The sequence below is a fragment of the Rattus rattus genome, chromosome 3 (assembly GCF_011064425.1).
Source record: "Rattus rattus isolate New Zealand chromosome 3, Rrattus_CSIRO_v1, whole genome shotgun sequence".
NCBI classification, from domain to species: domain Eukaryota; kingdom Metazoa; phylum Chordata; class Mammalia; order Rodentia; family Muridae; genus Rattus; species Rattus rattus.
In genome coordinates, this window is record NC_046156.1 from 35,385,816 (window position 1) to 35,410,114 (window position 24,299).

General features: G+C 38.3%; 1 protein-coding gene across 1 annotated transcript; it reads left to right on the forward strand.

Moving 5' to 3' along the window:
* On the forward strand, positions 1-24,299 carry LOC116895746 (rho GTPase-activating protein 20-like). The gene is made up of 11 exons (XM_032896916.1): positions 1-74; positions 1,552-1,732; positions 2,132-2,293; positions 11,036-11,145; positions 12,027-12,216; positions 12,704-12,962; positions 13,985-14,163; positions 15,275-15,433; positions 17,321-17,430; positions 18,513-18,702; positions 24,240-24,299. The coding sequence occupies exons 1-11, from the start codon at positions 1-3 to the stop codon at positions 24,297-24,299; spliced, it is 1,674 nt and encodes a 557-aa protein (XP_032752807.1).

A 24,299-nucleotide genomic window follows, 5' to 3' on the forward strand; every position in this document is an offset into this window, starting at 1 on the left:
ATGGTCATGAGCAACCTTCAAGGTGTTTCTGGACCACAGGGATCAGGAAACTGCTCAGATGTTCCCAACTTGCCAGGGCAGTATGTGGAACATCTAAGCCCAGATGCACGAGAGCAATTCATCCCGAAGCCCAGAGACCAACCAGGAAGCCAGCAGCAGAGAGGTGAGGCACTGACCATTGTTCAAGCACACTTTCTCATCCTCATTCCTATGCCTGCATTAAGCACCAACACGCTGTCTTCTCTTGCCTGAGGGAGGGACACTGTAGAAAACCAAAACAAAACAATGTGCTCCAGCTCAGGCTTAAGAGAAAGGTTCTGATGGCAGTACTCAGCTTGTCCCTAGGGAGACCATTTCATTGTTTCAGGCAGGGAGTCACACAGACCTAGTGTGCCAAGGCACTGTTTACACATAGCTGTGTGGGTCCCATTACAGTATGGGTTCTAAGACCCGAATCCTCATGTGTTCCCCATTGTGTTTTTTCATGATTGGAACAGAAAGTGACTTAATGGCTGCACTGAGACAAGCCCTTAAAAAAACCTACATAGAACAAGGTGTATGTATGGCGTTGCAGGTAATCTGTTCTGGGCTTCAGTAGGATTGGCCTTAGGATTCTGGACCAGTGTCTAATTTCATTCAAACCAAATAACAATCATACTTTGTGTCTTTAGACTAGCGTCTGGAGTCTGAACCACAAAGAGGCCTAATGTTTATAACCTGAAGCCTTGCCTTTGTTTCATTTAAATATTTTATTATAATTATACTTTCATTATTTCCCCATTTTTATTCTTCCAAAAGATTTCATACAAATATATATATATATATATATATATATATATATATATGCGTGTGCACGCGCGCGCACACACACACACACACACACACACACACACCCCTTACTCTAACAGGCCAACCAGGCCAACCACTATGTTCTAACAAGAGAAAGACTGTTTAGTTATAAGTTGTTTATAATTTCAATGTGCTGTATTCTATAAGCCATTTTAGAAAAGCGATGAAACTTTGATCTCAGCCTCAAACTAAAACCATACTGGCGAGGGTCCAGAGACTGGCTGACAGATGAGTCATATGTGCTGGTGATACAGACACATGCTGGTGACAAAAGAAGGTTGACAAAGGTTCTAAAAGCTTAGCGATGGAAGGAAATGCACTATGACATCTGGGGGCAACACAACACTGCTTGGTCCTAACAGAGAGCAGCAATGAAATAAATTTACCACTTCTTAACTTAGGAAGTTGTTCAAGAAGTTCTCAAATACTACATGGTGCAATGGGGTTTAGACAGCCCTGGTTTGTAAGCAAGCTCACGGGAGAACACTCAGAGCAGGTCTCAAAGATTAACAGCAGTGTTGAGTCTAGAAAAGCACCCACACACTATAGCATGAATTACCGATTTCAGAACATGGAGAGTTTTATATTACAAATGATGCCCTATCTTTCTATGAATTACAATAGACATATTATACAGTTGGAATTCTATGATAAAGGTTGTATAAAGAACACTAGTCCATGCGATGCTTTCAAATTCTTTTTAGATGCAGAGAAGACAAGAGTGAAAAAAAGATGGTCTTTCATAACTCGAATATTCCACAGGGCCTCGGTGCCCCAGCACGACCAAGTTTGCACATCCCTGCCAGTCACTAAGCGAGGAAAACTCTTTGGAAATGATCTTGCCATTATTTGTGAGGATGGAAATCTTCCTAAAGCAATTCTGGTATCACATGTTTCTTCCCTGGCTATCCTGAAGACAAAATCCTGCTTCTTAAATATCACTGTTCATTTCTATCAACATGAGGGGGAGGCAGTTATGTATCAAATCCTTGACTTAAAAATAGGAAGAGAAGACAGTGCTATTCACCATAACCAGTCTATGGCAAAAGTTAACTTTAAAGCTATCTCTCTACTTTAGTGGAAAATCTCATACAAAATGAATATCCCTGAGGTTTCAGGGTTAACATTAGAGCAATGAGTAGAACAAAAGACAATCAGAGGCACCAAAATGAGTTCAACGTCCTCTTCACACATCTCGGGTCTTGCCCATGAGTACTGCTGATGTAGTTCTCAACTCTGTGCTATGGGTGTAGTTACAGGAGTTCCCCTTTCTTCCACTTAGGATATGTTCTCACTTATCAATGAAAAAGGACCAAGCACTGACAGTATCTTCAGGCTATCAACCAATATGTCAGCATGCCACGCCCTAAAAGACAAGCTGGATTCTGGGACAAAGGTGAACATGAACAAGGAAGATGTTCACGTAGTGGCATCTGTCTTAAAGGTAGGCAGAAGAGCTCTTGCCTCCTCCCCATGAGGAGTCCACTGACTCTGGGCAGTATTTCTTCATCATTCTTTCCCTGGAATGACAGCAGAGATAAAGGATCAAAATTTGATAGGCTGAAAGTTTCCAAACATTCCCAAAGCAAACGGATTCTCCTTTTATGGTAGAAACCCCATATGTTATACATATATTTTCCTTTGCGATAATGCATCACCATTTTATGTTTATTGTTAACCAAAAGAGTAACATTAGTGATAGTGATAAGAAAATATAACTTGAAGCATTAAGCACTCATAACGGAGTGTAATGTAGCAAAGAAACTTTTTTTTTTTTGATTCCTCAGTGAGACACTCATTCCAAAATAATATTAGTGTGTGGAGGGACAGTTCAGACATGCACATTCATGTCATCTACTGAGCATGCCCAGGTGGGTGTGCTTTGCCCCCAGTGTTTTTGATTCTTTATCATTCTCTACTTTATTTCTGGGGACCAGGTATTTCTTCCTCAATAGACCAAGTGCCTCCTCCAAAAATTCCTTGTTAATACATAGACAGCAAGACCCAGTAATCTTCCTCCCCACTCCCTCTCCCTCTCATTCTCCCTCTCCCTCGCTCAACGTTGGCATCAAATCCAAGTCCTCATAGCTGTGAAATGCAGTCTCTCGCATGGGGCCAACCCTGTAACCCCACCAAGTGATTGGTTTTATTCACTCCTTCTCTTTGCTTCCCCTCATCTTCCCACTCCCTCTCAAATGCATGGCCTCCCTTTTAAAAATTTAATTTGCTTATTAAATTATTGATTTACATTCCAATGTCCTTCTCGTTCTCTGCCCCCTCCCAGAGTTCTTCATCCCTTCCCTCCCTCCCCTTGGCCTCTGGGAGGGTGCTCCCCCACTCACCAACCCCCCTCAGTCACACACACCTCCTCCCACCCCCAGCAACCGCTTCCCGTTGGCATCAAGTGTCTACAGGATAAGTCCATCCTCTCCCACTGGGATAGCTTCTTTTTAAAAAGTTATTATCATTACATTCATACATATGAATCCATCATCCACTTTAAACCATCTGATGATTCCATTTATGGTTGGCAGGATGTGTACTTTCTCAGAGTCCTGGATTTTGTACTGGATTATCAATTAGGGAGTTCGTTTTTCAGAAAGACTAATTTTTCCACTATCATTTGTATTTATGCATCTGTAGTTCTTCGTCTAGAATTTCAGCTTCATGAGATTTTCCCATCCCAACTGTTATTAGAGGGATGATGGCTTTGTTCAGGTGTTTAAGCAACTGTATTTGTGGGATTACGGTGAGTGTTACCTGCCCATCCTTTCCAGGTGGTAGAATATAAAGCAGGTCTCGTGATCTTCTGGTTCACAATCTCTCTAGATCTTTTAAGCAATTTTCCCACATCCTAAGATTCAGGAGAGTGTACACACACACACACACACACACACACACACACACACACGCACACCCACCCATTGGAGATGATTTTTGTTCACTATAATTTTGAACAGTTATGATTTCCATATTGGTTTCCATATATTGCAAAGTGAACCTTCTTTAATGGATGGGTAAAAGCTACACTCTGGAGTAGAATAAAATTTAGAATATAGTTAGAAATTATGCTTATCTAGTGACATGGCTGGAGGTCATTCTCCTTTAAGAGCCATGGCAACCTCATTATCCCTGGATGAGTGTAAAGTTTCCTGTACTTTGGGCAGGCTCTAGGTCTGATTAATAGCTGTGTTTTATTGCCTGGAAAATGTGTCACTATTGCCCACTTAGGAAGAATTTGTCATGCTTGTCATTGTTGTGGTTCATAGGTGAAGCTTTGTAGAACTGTTCTTTGCTGTCCTCTGTCCTCTTTGTAGCTTGCATAGCACCTTTGAATACTATTAAAGCTTGTCCTCAGGGAGGAGGTTTACATGTCAAACCCAGCTCAGATGCTCCAAGTCCTGTGTCTGAAGTGCCTTGCCTGTCTGCAACTCTAGCAACAGAGGTAACCGAGGGTAGCAACAATCATATGTATACCTTTAAGATACTCCGCTGAACAACTTGCAATGTGGTTTTTTCATGCCTGGTTCTGTGATATTTTTTAGATAGTCTAGGTCTATTTTGGAAAGTATTGTCCGTCCAAAATTTAGATTCTTTTTCATACTTAAAACATCACACTTACATGTAATACATATTATGAAGTTGTACCTTCTATGTAACTTTAGGTGAGTAAAAATAGTGATAAGAATAATAATAAAAACAAAGATAATAATAATTTTGACTACATGAGAAGTGCCAACGGTTCAGAAATCATTTATAGCAGACCAAGTAACACATCGTAATTGTAGAAAATAGTCAGGAATTCCATCTGTGAGATACTCATCTGGAAGTGATTCTCTTATACCAAAACATAAGCCTAAATTTTCTAAATTTCCCTTCACAATACCATATCACATTCCAAAATATTAGCCTAACCTACTAATAGATATGGTGTTGGCACCAAAATGAACTTGCCGTTGTGCTATGTCTAGGGCGTGGCTCAAGAGCAGTTTTCCTTGGCACACTTGGGCTTGGGAATCCTCAGAAATAAACATGTTGTAAAAAAAAAAATACATGTTCAGTGACAGCAAACAAAGACGCTGATGACCTCCCCAACCCCTGACTATCTGAGTCAGCCACAGCTGCAGTGCTTTCTGTTTCCAAATACTGACACACATATGAAAAAGTATGTTGAACAATGCAAACTGCAAGATAGATTATTATATTTAATTTACATTAATGACATAAGAAGAGGGTAGCTTGTACCCCCTCACTCTATGCCAGGTACGTGCGACAGCTCTACAAATATTTTCAGGATTGAGTAATTACTGAAGTATTGTCATAAAAGTGGTTCGGGGGCATTTACTGAAACTTAACTGTGGGATAAGTACAAAGGGAATGTTTCTTTTGACATGTATGTGATTTGACATCTGTTTCCTGGTTTTGGATGAATAATCATGAAGGTTCCATTAAGTTTTTTTTTTTTTTTAAGGAGAACATAATTTTATTTCAGCATTTAGTTCTGCCAGAAAAGTAAGTTTGAGAAAGTGGTGGGCTACAAAATTATCAATTATTAACCATTTTTATAAGAGCATAGGCAGAACTAATCAATTCTTTTTTTTTTTTTTAACTTGAGTGTTTCTTATTTACATTTCGGTGTTATTCCTTTTTCCCCTGTTTCCAGGCAAACATCCCCCTAATCCTCCTCCCTTCTTTATGGGTGTTTCCTCCCATCCTCCCCCATTGCCGCCCTCCCCCCAACAATCATTCACTGGGGTTCAGTCTTAGGGACCCAGGACCAACTGGTGGTCTTACTAGGATATTCATTGCTACCTATGAGGTCAGAGTCCAGGGTCAGTCCATGTATAGTCTTTAGGTAGTGGCTTAGTCCCTGGAAGCTCTGGTTGCTTGGCATTGTTGTTCATATGGGGTCTCGAGCTCCTTCAAGCTCTTTTTCTTTCTCTGATTCCTTCAACGGGGGTCCTATTCTCAGTTCAGTGGTTTGCTGCTGGCATACGCCTCTGTATTTGCTGTATTCTGGCTGTGTCTCTCAGGAGCTATCTACATCCGCTCCTGTCGGCCTGCACTTCTTTGCTTCATCCATCTTGTCTAATTGGATGGCTGTATATGTATGGGCCACATGTGGGGCAGGCTCTGAATGGGTGTCCTTCTGTGTCTGTTTTAATCTTTGCCTCTCTCTTCCCTGCCAAGGGTATTCTTGTTCCCCTTTTAAAGAAGGAGTGAAGCATTCACATTTTGATCAACCGTCTTGAGTTTCATTTGTTCTAGGCATCTAGGGTGATTCAAGCATTTGGGCTAATAGCCACTTATCAATGAGTGCATACCATGTATGTCTTTCTGTGATTGGGTTAGCTCACTCAGGATGATATTTTCCAGTTCCAACCATTTGCCTACGAATTTCATAAAGTCATTGTTTTTGATAGCTGAGTAATATTCCATTGTGTAGATGTACCACATTTTCTGTATCCATTCCTCTGTTGAAGGGCATCTGGGTTCTTTCCAGCTTCTGGCTATTATAAATAAGGCTGCGATGAACATAGTGGAGCATGTGTCTTTTTTATATGTTGGGGCATCTTTTGGGTATATGCCCAAGAGAGGTATAGCTGGATCCTCAGGCAGTTCAATGTCCAATTTTCTGAGGAACCTCCAGACTGATTTCCAGAATGGTTGTACCAGTCTGCAACCCCACCAACAATGGAGGAGTGTTCCTCTTTCTCTGCATCCTCACCAGCATTTGCTGTCACCTGAGTTTTTGATCTTAGCCATTCTCACTGGTGTGAGGTGAAATCTCAGGGTTGTTTTGATTTGCATTTCCCTTATGACTAAAGATGTTGAACATTTCTTTAAGTGTTTCTCAGCCATTCGGCATTCCTCAGCTGTGATTTCTTTGTTTAGCTCTGAACACCATTTTTTAATAGGGTTATTTGTCCCCCTCGTCTAACTTCTTGAGTTCTTTGTATATTTTGGATATAAGGCCTCTATCTGTTGTAGGATTGGTAAAGATCTTTTCCCAATCTGTTGGTTGCCGTTTTGTCCTAACCACAGTGTCCTTTGCCTTACAGAACCTTTGTAGTTTTATGAGATTCCATTTGTCGATTCTTGATCTTAGAGCATAAGTCATTGGTGTTTTGTTCAGGAAATTTTTTCCAGTGTCCATGTGTTCCAGATGCTTCCCTAGTTTTTCTTCTATTAGTTTGAGTGTATCTGGTTTGATGTGGAGGTCCTTTATCCACTTGGACTTAAGCTTTGTACAGGGTGATAAGCATGGATCGATCTGCATTCTTCTACATGTTGACCTCCAGTTGAACCAGCACCATTTGCTGAAAATGCTATCTTTTTTCCATTTGATGGTTTTGGCTCCTTTGTCAAAAATCAAGTGCACATAGGTGTGTGGGTTCATTTCAGGGTCTTCAATTCTGTTCCATTGGTCTGTCTGTCTCTGTACCAATACCATGCAGTTTTTATCACTATTGCTCTGTAATACTGCTTGAGTTCAGGGATAGTGATTCCCCCGGAAGTCCTTTTATTGTTGAAGATAGTTTTAGCTATCCTGGGTTTTTTGTTATTCTAGATGAATTTGCAAATTGTTCTGTCTAACTCTTTGAAGAATTGGATTGGTATTTTGATGGGGATTGCATTGAATCTGTAGATCGCTTTTGGTAGAATGGCCATTTTTACTATATTAATCCTGCCAATCCATGAGCATGGGAGATCTTTCCATCTTCTGAGGTCTTCTTCAATTTCTTTCTTCAGAGTCTTGAAGTTCTTATTGTACAGATCATTTACTTGCTTGGTTAAAGTCACACTGAGGTACGTTATATTATTTGGATCTATTATGAAGGGTGTCGGTTCCCTAATTTCTTTCTCGGTTTTTTCTCTTTTTTGTAGAGGAAGGCTACTGATTTATTTGATTTAATTTATACCCAGCCACTTTGCTGAAGTTGTTTATCAGCTTTAGTAGTTCTCTGGTGGAACTTTTGGGATCACTTAAATATACTATCATATCATCTGCAAATAGTGATATTTTGACTTCTTCTTTCTGATTTGTATCCCTTGATCTCCTTTTTGTTGTCTGATTGCTCTGGCTAGAACTTCAAGAACTATATTGAATAAGTAGGGAGAGAGAATGGGCAGCCTTGTCTAGTCCCTGATTTTAGTGGGATTGCTTCAAGTTTCTCTCCATTTAGTTTAATGTTAGCCACTGGTTTGCTGTATATGGCTTTTACTATGTTTTGGTATGGGCCTTCAATTCCTATTCTTTCCAGGACTTTTATGATGAAGGGGTGTTGAATTTTGTCAAATGCTTTCTCAGCACCTAATGAAATGATCATGTGGTTTTGTTCTTTCAGTTTGTTTATATAATGGATCACATTGATGGTTTTCCGTATATTCAACTATCCCTGCATGCCTGGGATGAAGCCTACTTGATCATGGTGGATGATTGTTTTGATGTGCTCTTGGATTCGGTTTGCCAGAATTTTATTGAGTATTTTTGCGTCGATATTCATAAGGGAAATTGGTCTGAAGTTCCCTTTCTTTGTTGGGTCTTTGTGTGGTTTAGGTATAAGAGTAATTGTGGCTTAATAGAAGGAATTCAGTAGTGCTCCATCTGTTTCAATTTTGTGGAATAGTTTGGATAATATTGGTATGAGGTCTTCTATGAAGGTCTGATAGAATTCTGCACTAAACCCGTCTGGACCTGGGCTCTTTTTGGTTGGGAGACCTTTAATGACTGCTTCTATTTCCTTAGGAGTTATGGGGTTGTTTAACTGGTTTATCTGTTCCTGATTTAACTTCGGTACCTGGTATCTGTCTAGGAAATTGTCCATTTCCTGCAGATTTTTATGTTTTGTTGATCCCAAAAGTTCCACCAGAGACCTACTAAAGCTGATAAACAACTTCAGCAAAGTGGCTGGGTATTAAATTAACCCTTTGTAGTGCTGGATTTGTAGAAAGATATTGTGTAAATTTGGTTTTGTCATGGAATATCTTGGTTCCTCCATCTATGTTAATTGAGAGTTTTGCAGGATACAGTAACCTGGGCTGGCATTTGTGTTCTCTTAGGGTCTGTATGACATCTGTCCAGGATTTTCTGGCTTTCATAGTTTTTGGGAAAAGTCTGGTGTGATTCTGATAGGTCTGCTTTTATATGTTACTTGACCTTTTTCCCTTACCGCTTTTAATATTCTTTCTTTATTTTGTGGGTTTGGTGTTTTGACTATTATGTGATGGGAGGAGTTTCTTTTCTGGTCCAATCTATTTGGAGTTCTGTAGGCTTCTTGTATGCTTATGGGTATCTCTTTCTTTAGGTTAGGGAAGTTTTCTTCTATGATTTTGTTGAAGATATTTACTGGTCCTTTGAGCTGGGAGTCTTCACTCTCTTCTATACCTATTATCCTTAGGTTTGATCTTCTCATTGAGTCCTGGATTTCCTGTATGTTTTGGACCAGTAGCTTTTTCCGCTTTACATTATCTTTGACAGTTGAGTCAATGATTTCTATGGAATCTTCTGCTCCTGAGATTCTCTCTTCCATCTCTTGTATTCTGTTGGTGAAGCTTGTATCTACAGCTCCTTGTCTCTTCTTTTGGTTTTCTATATCCAGGGTTGTTTCCATGTGTTCTTTCTTGATTGCTTCTATTTCCATTTTTAATTCCTTCAACTGTTTGATTGTGTTTTCCTGGAATTCTTTCAGGGATTTTTTGACTCCTCTCCTATGGGCTTCTACTTTTTATTTATGTTTTCCTGGAATTCTTTTAGGGATATTTAAGTTTATTCCTCTCTGTAGGCTTCTACTTGTTCTCTAAGGAGTTATTCATGTCTTTCTTGAAGTCCTCCAGCATCATGATCAAATATGATTTTGAAACTAGATCTTGCTTTTCTGGTGTGTTTGGATATTCCGTGTTTGCTTTGGTGGGAGAATTGGGCTCTGATGATGCCATGTAGTCTTGGTTTCTGTTGCTTGGGTTCCTGCACTTGCCTCTCGCCATCAGATTATCTCTAGTGTTACTTTGTTCTGCTATTTCTGACAGTGGCTAGACTGTCCTATAAGCCTGTGTTTCAGGAGTGCTGTAGACCTGTTTTCCTGTTTTCTTTCAGCCAGTTATGGGGACAGAGTGTTCTGTTTTCGGGCGTGTAGTTTTTCCTATCTACAGGTCTTCAGCTGTTCCTGTGGGCCTGTGTCTTGAGTTCACCAGGCAGGTCGCTTGCAGCAGAAAAGTCAGTCTTACCTGTGGTCCCGAGGCTCAAGTTTGCTCGTGGGGTGTTGCTTATGAGCTCTCCGTGGCAGCAGCCACCAGGAAGATCTGCGCCGCTCTTTCCAGGAGCCCCTGTGCACCAGGGTTCCAGATGGCGTTTGGTGTTTTCCTCTGGAATCAGTAATGTGTGCAGAGTGCAGTCTCTTCTGGTTTCCCAGGTGTGTCTGCCTCTCTGAAGGTTTAGCTCTCCCTCCCACGGGATTTGGGTGCAGAGAACTCCCATTAAGTTTTTATTAACAAAAATTTAGCCACTTGTTGTACTCCTGCCCAGGTTAGGCTCACGCACTTGAAATTTCCATGTTTTTTCTGTTGAGTTTTGAGACTGCAGGTGCACTCTCTTATGACTCCCTACATATCACAAAGTGTAGCGCACCCAGCTTAGTGATATTTCCTTCACAGTCACTACACAAAGACGAGTATTTAATTTCTTCCACCACTTACATGATTTTACTAGAAGCATTTTCCCCCTTCAGAGAACATAGCACAAGAAAGAAACCCCAGGTTCATTCAACTTCTGCTTATGAGCAAAAGTTTGTGTGTTTATATCGTTTGTTTCAGAAGTCTTAGGGCTAGAAACAAGAAGTCTTTGCTACCAATGAGATTACTACAGTATGTATGTTTTCTGAAAGTAGGGTTGGAGAGGAGGTGTTGGTCTCTTCAATGTGTGCTAATTTAATTTGTTCAGATGTCTGCTGGAGTCATTTGGAACAGAGGGGAGATTTGCCTGCATTCCCAACACTACCCAGAGTCTGCTCTGAGGTTTTGAACTTTGAAGAAAATTCAAGACCCTTTAGTGGGTCTCCATGCCAGACAAGGTTCTAAATAAGGGGAAGGATGAACACTGTGAAGGACTGAATTTTACAGTAGGAAATACTTTCAGTAATTTCTGTGATTTATATTTTCCACAAAAAATATATATTTTCTTTGTAAGGAGTTTCTTCGTAGTATCCAAGGAAGTGTGTTGACATCTAGACTGTATGACATATGGCTTGGTGTCCTTGACCAAAGGAATGAAGAGGAGAAACTAGCTGCAGTGCAGAGGTAATGATTCCCTAATTGCTTAGATAACAACAAAAAATAGGAATAATGTTTGCTTGGAAACATTAGATTATAAACCCCAGAGTGATTTACAAAAGAATTTCCACTGACAACAAATAGTTCCAAATGCCCAAAAGATGGAAGACGTTTTGAAGAAAGTGTGACTTCTTTCTTTCGGCAGCACAGTGCCTCGTGTTCGTAATCACAGCATTTGAGAAGCAAAGGTGTAATTACCAACAACCTGGGGTCAGCCTGGGCCCTCTAAACTGTCAAGAACACCCAGGTTTTAATGAAAAAGAAAAAGAAATAGATCTCATGACAATAACTTTTTCTCTTTAAATTCTTAATATGAAAATTTCAACATTGTACACACTGTGAATTTGTATTGCTCCATAGGTTATAGTGGACTTCCAATTTGTCAGTTCAACTTTCTATAATATTTAACAATGAAAACCATGTCTAATTAAGAAGTCTTCAATGAAATATGTCTGTACATGAAATTCTTTAATGACCTCTTGCATAACAAGTAAACTTTAGCTCTAATGACCTGATACCATTGCATAATTGATACCTCTGAAATACAGGGCTATTTTAAATTTTAACAATTTACTTTGCAGTGTTCCCTTAGTTGAACACATTACAGAAAGCCGTAAGTGTTTTAGGTATGTTTATTTTAAGTTATATCCAGTTAAACTTTTCCTTTTTTAAAAATTGATTTTGGGGAAGTATTTTATGTAATATTTTCAGGGAACATTTCTCCTTTTATTGATTTTTTTTCCTGAGGGCAATGAATAAGATGTAGAAATTTATTCCATTGCCTTTCTTCAAACTTATTACATCCTGAGTAAAAAATTTTTGTTTTAAAATAACATGTCTCTGTTTAGTCTTTTAGAGCAGCTGCCCCACCCAAATGTCATTCTCTTGAGACAACTTTTCAGAATGTTACACAAAATACACAGAAATTCTGCAGTTAATCAGATGACCGCTTACAGTTTATCTGTTTGCATGGCCCCAAGTATCCTATGTCTGCCTAGTTCCTGCAGCTCTGGATTAGCAAATGACATCTCGAATGAGGTAATGAGACACAGATTTTATGCCTAAAGTGGCCACGTCTTAACCATGAGACAGAAATATAGAACGATTTTTTCAGAGTCACTGTTTTTTGTTTTTTTTGTTCTTAAATAAATACACCTTTGAATTATATTCTTCAGGAAAAACAATGATTTATGGGATTTGAGTGAGTGGATTGTCAGTGAATTGTCAGCTATGCATATGGCATATGGAACCGAAGTTAGTCAATTGGCAATATACAGTAACCATCGCAATGGAAACACCGCAAAGCATCCTCTTAGAGTGTACTGTGCTGTGTTGATGGCAGTTTTTACATCCCATCTCAAGATAGTCTTTCAAATTTCTAACGGAAAACTCTCTCCTGTATTTTATGACAGCTGACTTTTTCTTAGAATTTTGAGCTATACAGTTCTAACCTCCAAGCCTCATATATCAATGGGGGATTTACAAGCACACAAAGTGATACTGTGTTTTTCCCATTTTGTCACAGGTTTCCCTTATAAAATTTCTCATCGGAAACAGTCTAAAAATATTTGGAGAAGACATGGCTTTATGCTCTCAGGCCATCTCACTGTCTTGCCCTGATGTAGAGAAAGCATCATGTTCCCTAAACAATATAACTTACTTTGGTGAGACAGCGGACAAGGAATATCAAGATAACCGCTGTCGAAGTGGGAGGTCATGCCCTACAGGCAAGGATCCAGTGACCATAAGTCCAGCTGTTCCTCTTCACAATGAGGGGACTATAGGTAAGTAAAGATATCCTATAGGCATAATTTAAAAGTTAGAATCACAAAGAACCCAAATCACCATTTACCACAATCACAGATGTGGCATTTACTGAAGCCATTGTAAAGTATCCCCTCACCTATTCATCACAGGTGTTCTATTGTTAGAAACTGTAAATTTTAATTCCCTCTTCCCAGTGGTCCTGAGTACATGTAGAAGGTAAATCCCAGTAGTGCCAAATAAAGTTAAGTATATGTGTATTTTGATTCCTGTGTTGATTTTTATAATAAAATGACAACTCAATTTTGCAAAAAAAAAAAAAAACCAAAACACATTTTTTGATCTTCTGAGATATGGTTTCTTTTTATATAACACTGCATATATAATATATGCTCACTGTCTTGGAACTTGCTTTGTATATGAGCCTGGCCTTGGACTTGCAGAGATCTGCCTGCCTCTGCCTCTCTAGTGATGGGATAAAAGGCATGTACCACCATGACTGTCTCTTTTGAAAGTCTAACTATACCATAATCCAACCGTAACAAAGAGGTAGACATGACAATATGTGGCACTCTCATGAAGAAGCTGAAGGCTATCAGACAAGAGGAGTGGTCAGTTCAGATAGAGCCGTTAGATTATGGTTGCCCATGGCTATTCAGTCAGAAATCACACAGGGAATTAGGAACTATATAACACTATATAACTGTTTAATTCTAATACCTTTATATGTAGCTTTGAACACAAACACAAGACTTTATTGATTAGACCTAGAAATATGGGCCATGCATAACTATCTGTCAGGTGCCACACAACAAAGTGCAGTGTATTTTAGACAGCACTGTCTAGGAATGACACTAGAAGAACTGAATGTGAATTAGATCTGGCATCCTGCTTTACCTATGCTCAGGATTTCAGGGAGAATAATCAGTAGGAAAAAGGTCATTAACCAATCCCTCAATATCATAAATGCTATAATATCAAGTAGATAAAATGGGATGATTGAGTTCAACTACTACATACAAGGATTTTCCTTCTTTCTTAGAATCTGAGAAACCTGTCAAAAGACAAATGATTACAAAACCAATGATTACCTGTGGCTCTGGTACCAGCCATGACAATGTGTGTATGACCCCATCCCCATCAGCACCAAACAAGGGACACCTCTTTGGAAAGTCTCTCAAGAGTATCTGTAAGGATGGTAATCTGCCTGCTCCAATTTTGGTGAGTGCCGTTTGGGTTTTCTATAGCTTTCATGTCTCCTATAACTTCTGGGATCCTGTGTTCTCACTCATTTCTGTTATCAAGCTGATAAATGTTTAGACGCCATTACCAATAAGGGTGAGATTCTTTTAAAATAGTGCCTTAAAGAAATAATATCCCACTGGTTTGGTTCATGTATTACAAACATGTTGAAAATGAAACAAAGCAAAACGTATTGCCATATTGTTCAGTGACTTCAGCATCAACCCAAAACCACCAGTTTGAGGAGAAAATGGATTGATGCATATCATACTGTGTCCCTTACCCTAACTTTCTCGAGCTTCTATCATGACCTCATTTTGTTCTGAGGTCTCCCCTAATGTCATTGCCTCTGAGATTATTAAATCTAATAATTCAAAACACATTGTGTTTTGTTTTAAATTATCAAGCAATCAGTCATAAGCATTGTTTTCTTCTAGACAGTAGTAGATGCATTTGAATAGAACATGTTTAAAGGCCACTTAATATGGTTTGAGTTTTTTAACGAAATAAGCTACTAAGTTGCCATTGAAAATACATAGTTACTGTTCAGCAAACTCTTCACTCAGTTGAAAATTTTTCTGCATATGAACATGTTTATCCTATCAGATAAACTACTACTGCCCACACCTTGAAAACTTTCTCGCAATCATAATTGTATCATGCCAACTTTGCAAATAGAAAAAAAATCCTCATTAACGTTGTGAGTGATAGTAATTTTTAAATAGTGACACAATGAAGAAGGAATTGGAATTCTTCTCTTAGGTTCTTGACTATCACAGTATCTTTTGATACTGAAAATTGAAAATAAGAATTCAGAGGACAGGAAATTAAAGAAGCTTTAAAAATGAAATGAAAGTAGGAAGGAAGTTTAATGAGAAAAAAGCTTCTAGAGAATACAAATTAAAATAAAACAAAACAACCAAGCAAAAATCCCTCTAGTGCTTAAAATTGGATTAGAAGAGAAAAATGTATTTAGAAGATTTAAAAAAAATCAATCTCCTGCCTTCCTTCCAGTTGTGTCTCTGTACTCATGTTTGCCAATGCTCTGGGTGGATATGCTGTAATTGCCTCTTGTCTTCCTCCCATACAGGATATGCTCTCTCTCATCGATGAAAAAGGACCAAACACAGAAAGAATCTTCAGAACGTTAGCTAATAAATCATACTTCACCTTAAAACAAAAGCTTGACTCTGGAGAGGAAATTAACTTGAGACAGGAATCTGTTTATGTTGTAGCATCTGTCATAAAGGTAGAGAAAGATTTAACATCACCTACACTTGGCATCCCTCTAATTGAGAGTTGAGCAATAAGTAATTTACTTCCTTGAGATAAACTGAGAATGGTGGTAGATAAAAGTCTGACAGGGTGTGTGAATCATAACGGCATAGTTGAAGACCCTCTATGAAAAGTTAACGCCTCCATATGTCACATGCACTCTGGTTTGTCATTATACAAACTACTCCATTGATTTCACCTTTGACCACACTGTATGGTTTAATAATAAATCAAGTAATAGACACCGCTATATGGCAAAAGTTGATTTATAAAACTTATTTCATAAATCATACCAAAGCAAAATATTCTTCATAAATAACAACAGTTGAAAATGGGTAGTCTATCATGTAATAGGTTCACAGAGAGTTAGATGTTGCCATTGATCTAGTACATAAATCTTTTCTTTTTCTACCAAAAAAAATTTCACATATCCCAGATGTTTCCTTTGTAATCCAATGTTTATATCCAAGAGTTAGTCTGATCTGCTGCTGAACAGTGTACCACATTGAAAATTAGTAGAGCTGTCTATAAACACTGGATAAGATGGAAATAGCTTTTTTTATTCTGCATTTTCTGAGAGCAACACTCAGTAGATTCTGGAGGAGTGGCCCCAGATTTCAAGGGGAAAGATGGTGGTCTGAAAGTAGGCAAGTATAAGAACATTTGGTAACGGTGGCACTCGATTCCTCCTTGACTTGCCAACTGTTGCTCGCTCTCCTGGCCAAAGCCCAGTGCCACATTAGAGAGAAGACCGATGACTACCAAGTCAGCTCCATGCTCATGTACCACTTGAAAATTATAAGACCACTTGGGATTCTCCCACATTTCTCAGTTCTCGACTCCTGCTATTTCAAACTATACCTGACCCTTTACAACTCAGAAAACACTGTAATGAATTAACGTTTAATAAAATATAAACTTAAAAAGTGACTAGGGTGTTCCCAGAACTAGTTAATACTGAACTATTTGCCTATTTGCCATTATTTATTAAGATAAGAGGATATATGCATTTTAAGCTATATAAGGTAATTTGTTGTCTTGTGGTTTTTCTTGTCAAAAATGAGATTTCCCCATTTTCTTATTTATCTATCTTCTATGTATCTATCATCTACCTATCTATCTATCTATCTATCTATCTATCTATCTATCTATCTATCTATCTATACACTCATCTATGTTTAAAACCCATTCTAGCTTCTAACCTAAAGGCAAATTGCATCATTCTGACTTCTGAGAGTCAAGGCGTGTACTACCGTGCCTACCTATGCCTCACACATATTAATGTGCCCACTCTTGAAATCTCTGAGCATATGTGATAAAACATGACTGGAAAGAGCAAAATACAAGGATTTGGCTATTCGTCAAACAATGTGCTGTTTACAATGTAAAGAACTCACATCTTATACAGTTAAGGGAATGTGAAACCCTGAAAGCTTTTCACGTGGAACCTAGGGAGCTCCAGCATTCCTCACTCATATCTGTGAGCAAGGTGCACATGCATACTAGAACTTTACTTAACTAGGAATTGAAACCTAGTTAACAAACAGTCCAATCAGAACGATGTATTCTCTGGGCCTGCTTATTTTTAGTAGCTGCTTGTGTCCAGGTAAAGCCCTTTGAATTGAGAGTAAGTTTATTTTATTGCCACCATGCCCAGAACTCTATTTCTTTGACTCCTGTTGTTGGTGAGAATATCTAAAGCTTTTACGATCTTTGTTAAGTCAACTTTGAGGTGAGATTCTGGAAGATGACAGGCAGGGAATATCTTAAGAAATTACATTTAAGCTGATATTCTTCAATAAAGATGATTACCAGTAATTTCTTCAAAGTATATTGACAATTACATTTTTATATATGTAAGGAATTTATTAGGAATATCCAAGGAAGCTTACTTTGTTCTAATCTGTATGGAAAGTGGCTTGATGTCCCTCATCAAGAATCCCATGATCAAAAGATTTCTGCTATACAAAGGTAATGGTACATTAATCAGTTGGAGACCAACACAAACATATCAGTGATATGTCCTGGGGTGAGTATTAGCTTGTATTTACAAGATTATAAGCTGAAGTGCTTATCAGTGACAAGGCTTCTTTTGCTCACACTTGTAAAGATACTTTATAAACAGATGCCTTTGTCAGGCATGTGTCTTGCCTCATGCCAGTAGTCCCACCACTAGGGAGGCTTCAACATTATAATGACAATGGCTTGGCAAACAGGCTCAGCTATATAGTGGGGTCCAGCCCAGCCTGGAATACAATCTAAATTCCTCTGTGGGACAAGTCAAATTCAATGTTTTCAACCATGAAAAACTGAAGAAATCTAGGTCTGGTTCAGCTTTGATCTCTATGAAACATTGTCCTCCATATTACTCCATAGAATGATTTCTTAAGTAAAAGAGGAACTTTGAACTCCAGTTAGTAGCCAGGACACCAGCATATTTGCCTTATTTGGAAAAGAAGCTTTTATAAGTGCATGACCTAGTTTCATCACTGTGCTTTTCCAGCCCAGCAATTCTAGAATGCCACTGGATCGTTACATGTGTCTATATTTAATAATTATATAATTATATAATATTAAATATAATTTATATTATATAACTATAATTATGTTATAGTTATTAAATGTACGTGTAATATATATAATAATATATATTAAATGTGTATCCATGGTAACTAGAGAGATGGTTCAGGGCTTAACATCTTTTCCTGATGACTGTGGATCTGTTTTCACTATCCATACTGCAAACATCAGACATCAAAATTCTTACTCCACGGTATCTGACATACTCTCCTGGGCTCTCTGGTCACCAGGAACACATAGCATACATGCATAGATTCATAATTTTCAAAAAATGTCCCAATATACCATACATTAAATTGATTTGTGAAAAATATTTTAGGCAATATTGTAGCGATATCCTTGATTTCTTGTGAACTTTGATTCTAGGAGGTGGTCCACAAAAATGTTACCCATTTCTCTTTTTTAATATTCAGATCTAATAGAACCATTACCTGTAAAACAGACAAACATAAAACCCTCACTTTTCTGTTTAGTCTTTTAAAACAGATGCCAGAACCCAACGTCCTTCTTGTGAGACACCTCCTCAGTGTGCTGCATAAGATTAAAAGTCGCGCTTCTGTTAATCATATGACGGCTTATGCCCTATCAGTTCTCATAGCTCCAAGTATGCTTTGGAATTATACCCCCTTGAAATCAGAGTTTGGGAATGATCTCTCACAAAAGGCAAGTGGACCTCCTTTTTTCTCTGCCCTTGGGAAAAGAGACTTGATTGTGACACAGAAGCCGAGGACCATGTTGACAATACCATTACTGTTAAAAGACGCCACCCTTGTGGTACTGACCTGTTTCAAGGAGGTTTGGAAGGGAGTTTGGTAATATGAATTGGATGTAAGTGATTTATTCCTTTCTCAATTATGTTTGAGATCCCATCTTGCATGAATCTTAGACATAGAGAAGAGATGATAAAGAGATGAGTGCTAGAATTCAACAAAGTGATATCTGGTATTGTATCAAAACATGGAATGATATATAGACTTGGACAAATATCTCAAGGTGAATTTTTATATCGTGGAAGTTGCTATTATTCCCAGCTATTCTTCTCTTCAGTCACAATTGCTGTGTTTGTTGACAATATGGGCACCAAGGCTCCATATACAATACATTCTGTTTAGAGTTTATGGCTCCGCCAGAAAAAAACCTTGTCTACCAGCTAGGCTTTCGACTCTTAACAACACACGCGCAAGAATCCACTTATAAATAATGAAACATGTTATTACATCATATTCTGCTTGTATGAAAGTTCGTATATTCTAACCTTACCTAGTGTCCATAGATGATAGATGCCAAGAGAAAGCTTTAGATTTATATTTAGGGGAGTGTGTGTGTGTGTGTGTGTGTGTGTGTGTATGTGTGTGTGTGTGTATGTGTGTGTGTGTGTGTGTGTCTCCATATATATATACATATATATCTTCTCCATATATACACATATATATCTTCACCATTATAGCCATAATTCTAGCACCCAAATGCTTATTTTAATGTGTGTAAAGAGTGAATAAAATCTTTATTTTCTTACTTTAAAATTAGTTTTATATTGTCTACATTTAAATTTCTGCATCATTTGCATTCTTGTGCTCAAGGACACTAGAACATAGAGTTGGATATTATGAAATTGAAGTTAGATTGTGAGACTGTGATCCACAATATGGGTGCTGGGAACTAAGGTGGATCCTCTGTGGTAGCTTCCAATGACCCTAAGAGCTGAGCTAGCAATAAAAACATATCAATGTGCTGTATTGATATTTCTAATTTATTATTAATATGGCTTCTTAATTTAGAGCTGGAGAAATATTTTACAAAGTGGCTGAAATTTTCTGCAAGAACAAACATACTCACCTTTTATGGAGAAGGCAAAATTAGAGGGAGGGCAAAGATATCATCTGATGCTCCCTCTGTGGTCACAGCGGCATCATCCATTTACCTCATAGTAAGGTTTACTTCTGAAAGCTTAGCTCTCAGTAGAACAGTTTGAAAGATTAAGTAAGATAAAAACCTCCTGAGAAAAGCAATAATTAACAAAGTGGTCATAACAGGTTTCAAAGAAAAAAGGGTAAAATGTTATGTAGAAAATGGGCCTAGTTACAGGAAGAGTTCTGGGTACTTAATATGACCAAAGTATGTTGGACTAAGTTTGCAAAGAAGCTAATTAAAAAGTTTAATAACAAAGAACAATAATATTAACCGACCAGACAGAGCTCCCAGGGACTAAACCACTAACCACCCAATGAGTACACACGGAGGGACCCACGACTCCAGCTGCACATGTAGCAGAGGATGGACTTGTTCAGCATCCATAGGAGGAGAAACCCTGGGTCCAGTGAGGGCTTGATTCACCAATGTAGAGGAATGCCAGGGCGTTGAGGTGGGAGTGGGTGTGTGGGAGTGGGAGCATCCTTATAGAAGCAGGGGGAGGGGTTATGCGAGAGGGTGAAAGGGGATGACATTTGAAATGTAAGTTCGTAAAATATCCAAGAAAAATAAAATTTTGAAAAAGTTTAATAACTTAATTTTCAATATTTTGTCAGGCATTTTGGCACGAAGTTCCCTTAAAAATGTTTTAAGGAAGCAAAGGTATATTTTAGCTAGCAAGTTCCAAGGATAACGTTCAGAGGAAGGGAAATCATGGTAATGTCACACCCAATGGGGCAGTTAGCACAGGGATGCCGTAGTCACTTGGGAATCTACCTGGCTTGGACCTATACACACACTCCTCTTTTAAATAATCACATATCAAGATACTGGCAATCTAAAATTCCTACATGAATCAAGCTACATATTTAGTCCAATCTGAACAATCAATTCTGTTTTATCACTATCCATGTTTTAATAATTCATTTGTTATGGCAATTTTATTCAAATACAAACATATTGTTTATATGTTCAGGAAGGAAAGCCAAGTATGAAAAACACACTGAAATATTTGCATGTAAAATAAGGCAATAACTGAGTGTGCTTTTCTGGAGAATCCTTTATTCCCTACTTTGTAAATATATGAAAATATAAAAGTCAGTTGCATCCTGGGTAGAAATATAGTGGGTTAAGGTTATTTAACCCCACCATCTTAATTTTAAAAGCACTGTTCAACTTAGCACATTTTTATTTAGTTTGTTACTATTGTTGTGGAAATGCACCAATGAAGAGCGACTTTTGGAAAAAAAATGTATTTCATGTTATGCACACAGTTATGTATAATTACTTAGGGCCCAACCAGAAGCAAGGCAGGAATCTGGGGGCAAGAACTAAAGCAGTGGCCAAGTGACATTGCTGCTTATTGTGTTGTGCCTTATATTAGCCTGATGTGTGTGTGTGTGTGTGTGTGTGTGTGTGTGTGTGTGTGTGTGTGTGTGTGTGTGTGTGTGTGTGTGTGTATGTGTGTGTGTGTGTGTGTGTGTGTGGGTGTGTATGTGTAGGTGTGTGTGTGTGTGTGCCTGTGTGTGTGTGTGTGTGTGTGTGTGTGTGTGTGTGTGTGTGTGTGTGTGTGTGTGTGTGTGTGTGTGTGTGTATCTCCAAAACCAAGAGCTCAAGGATGGCCCCATCTTAGTGATCTGGGCAGTACAAATTAATTCGATCAAGACAATATCCCACAGACTTCCCTAACTTTCAGGCCAAATTTATAGAGGCATTTTCTCAATTAAGATTTCTTCTTCTCAGATATTTCTGTGATTTGATACTTCTGCCACAAACATGTCTTATCTTCATTACCTTTCTACCACTTTGTATAATAGCATGACCAAGGCAACTTAGAGAAGCAAGTGTTTATCTGGGGGTTAAAGATCCAGATCAAATAGTGCCCTTTACAACCACATGTTCACAGCCTCAGGGACATGACTGCAGCAGGCAGGGTACTGATCCAGGAAGCTAAAAGCTGAGAACTCTCATCATGGACACCAAATGTGAAGCAGAGAGGGCACCCTGGAAATAAATCATCCATGGATTTTAAAAACCTAAATTTCAACCAAAGACTTACCACTTCCTCAAGGAAAGCCAAACCGCTCGATCCACCCGAATGATGTCATGAGCGGAGTATGAAACATTGTGACGCCAACAATAAGAGAAGTAGTCTATTCAAGCCTCTGTGACTTGATCCCCTCTTATCTCCATGAATTGAAACCCCAAAGAATAGAGAAGATATTCGTAATGTCACTAATTCAATTCATTCACAGTTCCTCTTGGCAATGTAGCAGCTCAGAAATGTCAGGATGCTTCCTAATAGTTCCTTTATTTATGCAACTTTAACAAACTATTGCTAGTGAGAGGTAAAGAATCTAGAATGTCTACTCCAGATACAGACAGTAACAGCAGTGTCTTTGTACTCATGAAGCAAAGGGAGATGAAAACCTGTTAGCTGTGCCCAGTATTACTTACTCCTTGTATTCAATCTGGGGCATGCAAAAGTAGAAGTGTGGGCATATTAACATATCACATATCACTTAAGCCTCTGTAGAAACATCCACACAGACAGACCTGGAGGGGTGCGTGCGTGTGTGTGTGTGTGTGTGTGTGTGTGTGTGTGTGTTTGTATTTGTGTGTGTGTGTGTACAAGGGAAACTAAAATTTAGGTTAACAATAAAACTTTGTCAAGAATGATGAACATGTCTCGTCTCCTCTCCTTTTGCAGGAGAACTAAGTTGGTCCCTTTATCATCCAATTCCATCAGTCTACAAATGACTGAGAACTCAGTCCAGGCATCTGACCACTGTTTCTAGTTCCAACAGTCATAAGCACTCACATAAGCATATGCCTACACACACACACACACACACACGCACGCACGCACACACACACACACACACACACACACAAATTTACTTTAAAAGTTAAACATGAACTATGAATCATTACAGTGCGAATATTGAATTTTCAGTTTTATTGTAATATATTGCACTGAAAACATGTTTAAATACTTCCCTAACATATACTAAGTCACTTCAAGGGTTCATATCTTGTTATAGTAACTGCTGTTTTCTCATTGCTCTTTTTTTTTTTTTTTTTTTTTTTTTCGAGCTGGGGACCGAACCCAGGGCCTTGTGTTCTTCGTAGGCAAGCAAAAATCCCCAACCCTTCTCATTGTTTGATGTCAAATTTTCATCATTTCAAAAGTCTAATGTCAAATGTGATTGTAAACTATATGAAATGATAAAGTTTTCTGCTTTTGCTTTGGGGTGTTTCAGATTGCTATTGTAGAAATTCTTATTGAGAACTTTCTGGAGATATTTGGAGAAGATGCCACTGTGTTTTATGGAGAGATCCCAAAGAGTTGCAGGGAAACAGAGAATGCTTTAGGTTTCCTGAATACTCTTGCTGAGTCTAATAAAATGAGGAATGCCAGAGGTGACAATAAGGGCATCTGTCATAGTGAAAAGATGCATCCTCACGAATATGAAGGAGAGAGTTTATCTGCTTCTTAGGAAGAAGACCTCACAGGTAATGGAGGTTTCTAAATAGTCATTAAATGGATGGAACCATTCCCCCATTTAAGAAAGGCATAACATCATGGCAACATTGGGGCACATGATATGAAAATGTAGGGGGAGTTTTAAAGAATACTCTGAGCTGCATATAAATTCATATATATACCTATGTAGATACACAGACAATCACAAATGTGCATATAAAATTTATACCTATGTGTGTATGGCAGACATACTCCTATTCTAGACCTTGTAAGGATACCAGAATATTATCTATTTCTTACATTTCTTTCCTCTGGTTCAATTCTGATATCTCAGGAATAAAATTATTGTATTTTAAAGAATTATTTAGAAACAGTGATTTAAAATTCTGGAGGATAAAGCCCTATGCCACTATCTATGAAGCATACTATCCTCTTGCAACAATATTGTTGGTTTGATTGCATATGAAAGATGAATTTTATCAAATGCTTAGCATCTGTACAAGTATTAAATGATGCAGGATCCACTGCAATGAACACATTAAGAATGATAAAGAGGCCAAAACATCCATGAGTCAAAAATTAACACCATTTTAGGGGCAGGTATAGAGTTAGAATAAAACTTCACTGTGCAGAGTGTGGATATAATTCATAGTTGACTTTTCTTGGTTTGAAATGTAGGAAAATACATTTTATCTAAATTGAGAGGATTGTATAACCTGAGAATATTTATATCAAAATAGTTTGTCTCTTTCTCAAAACAGAAGAGCCTCCTCATCTATTGCCTCATCTCTTGCCTTTTCTACAGAAACGACTGCAGGAGGAGGGTGACAAGCAGCATCTGGATGGCCAAATAACTTTTGGATGA

Coding starts and splice junctions, on each gene's coding strand:
- LOC116895746 (XM_032896916.1), top strand. CDS start 1: ATGGTCATGAGCAACCTTCAAGGTGTTTCTGGACCACAGGGATCAGGA. Junction 15,434..17,320: donor TTGTAGCATCTGTCATAAAG/GTAGAGAAAGAT, acceptor TATATATGTAAG/GAATTTATTAGGAATATCCA. Junction 17,431..18,512: donor AAGATTTCTGCTATACAAAG/GTAATGGTACAT, acceptor TTTTCTGTTTAG/TCTTTTAAAACAGATGCCAG.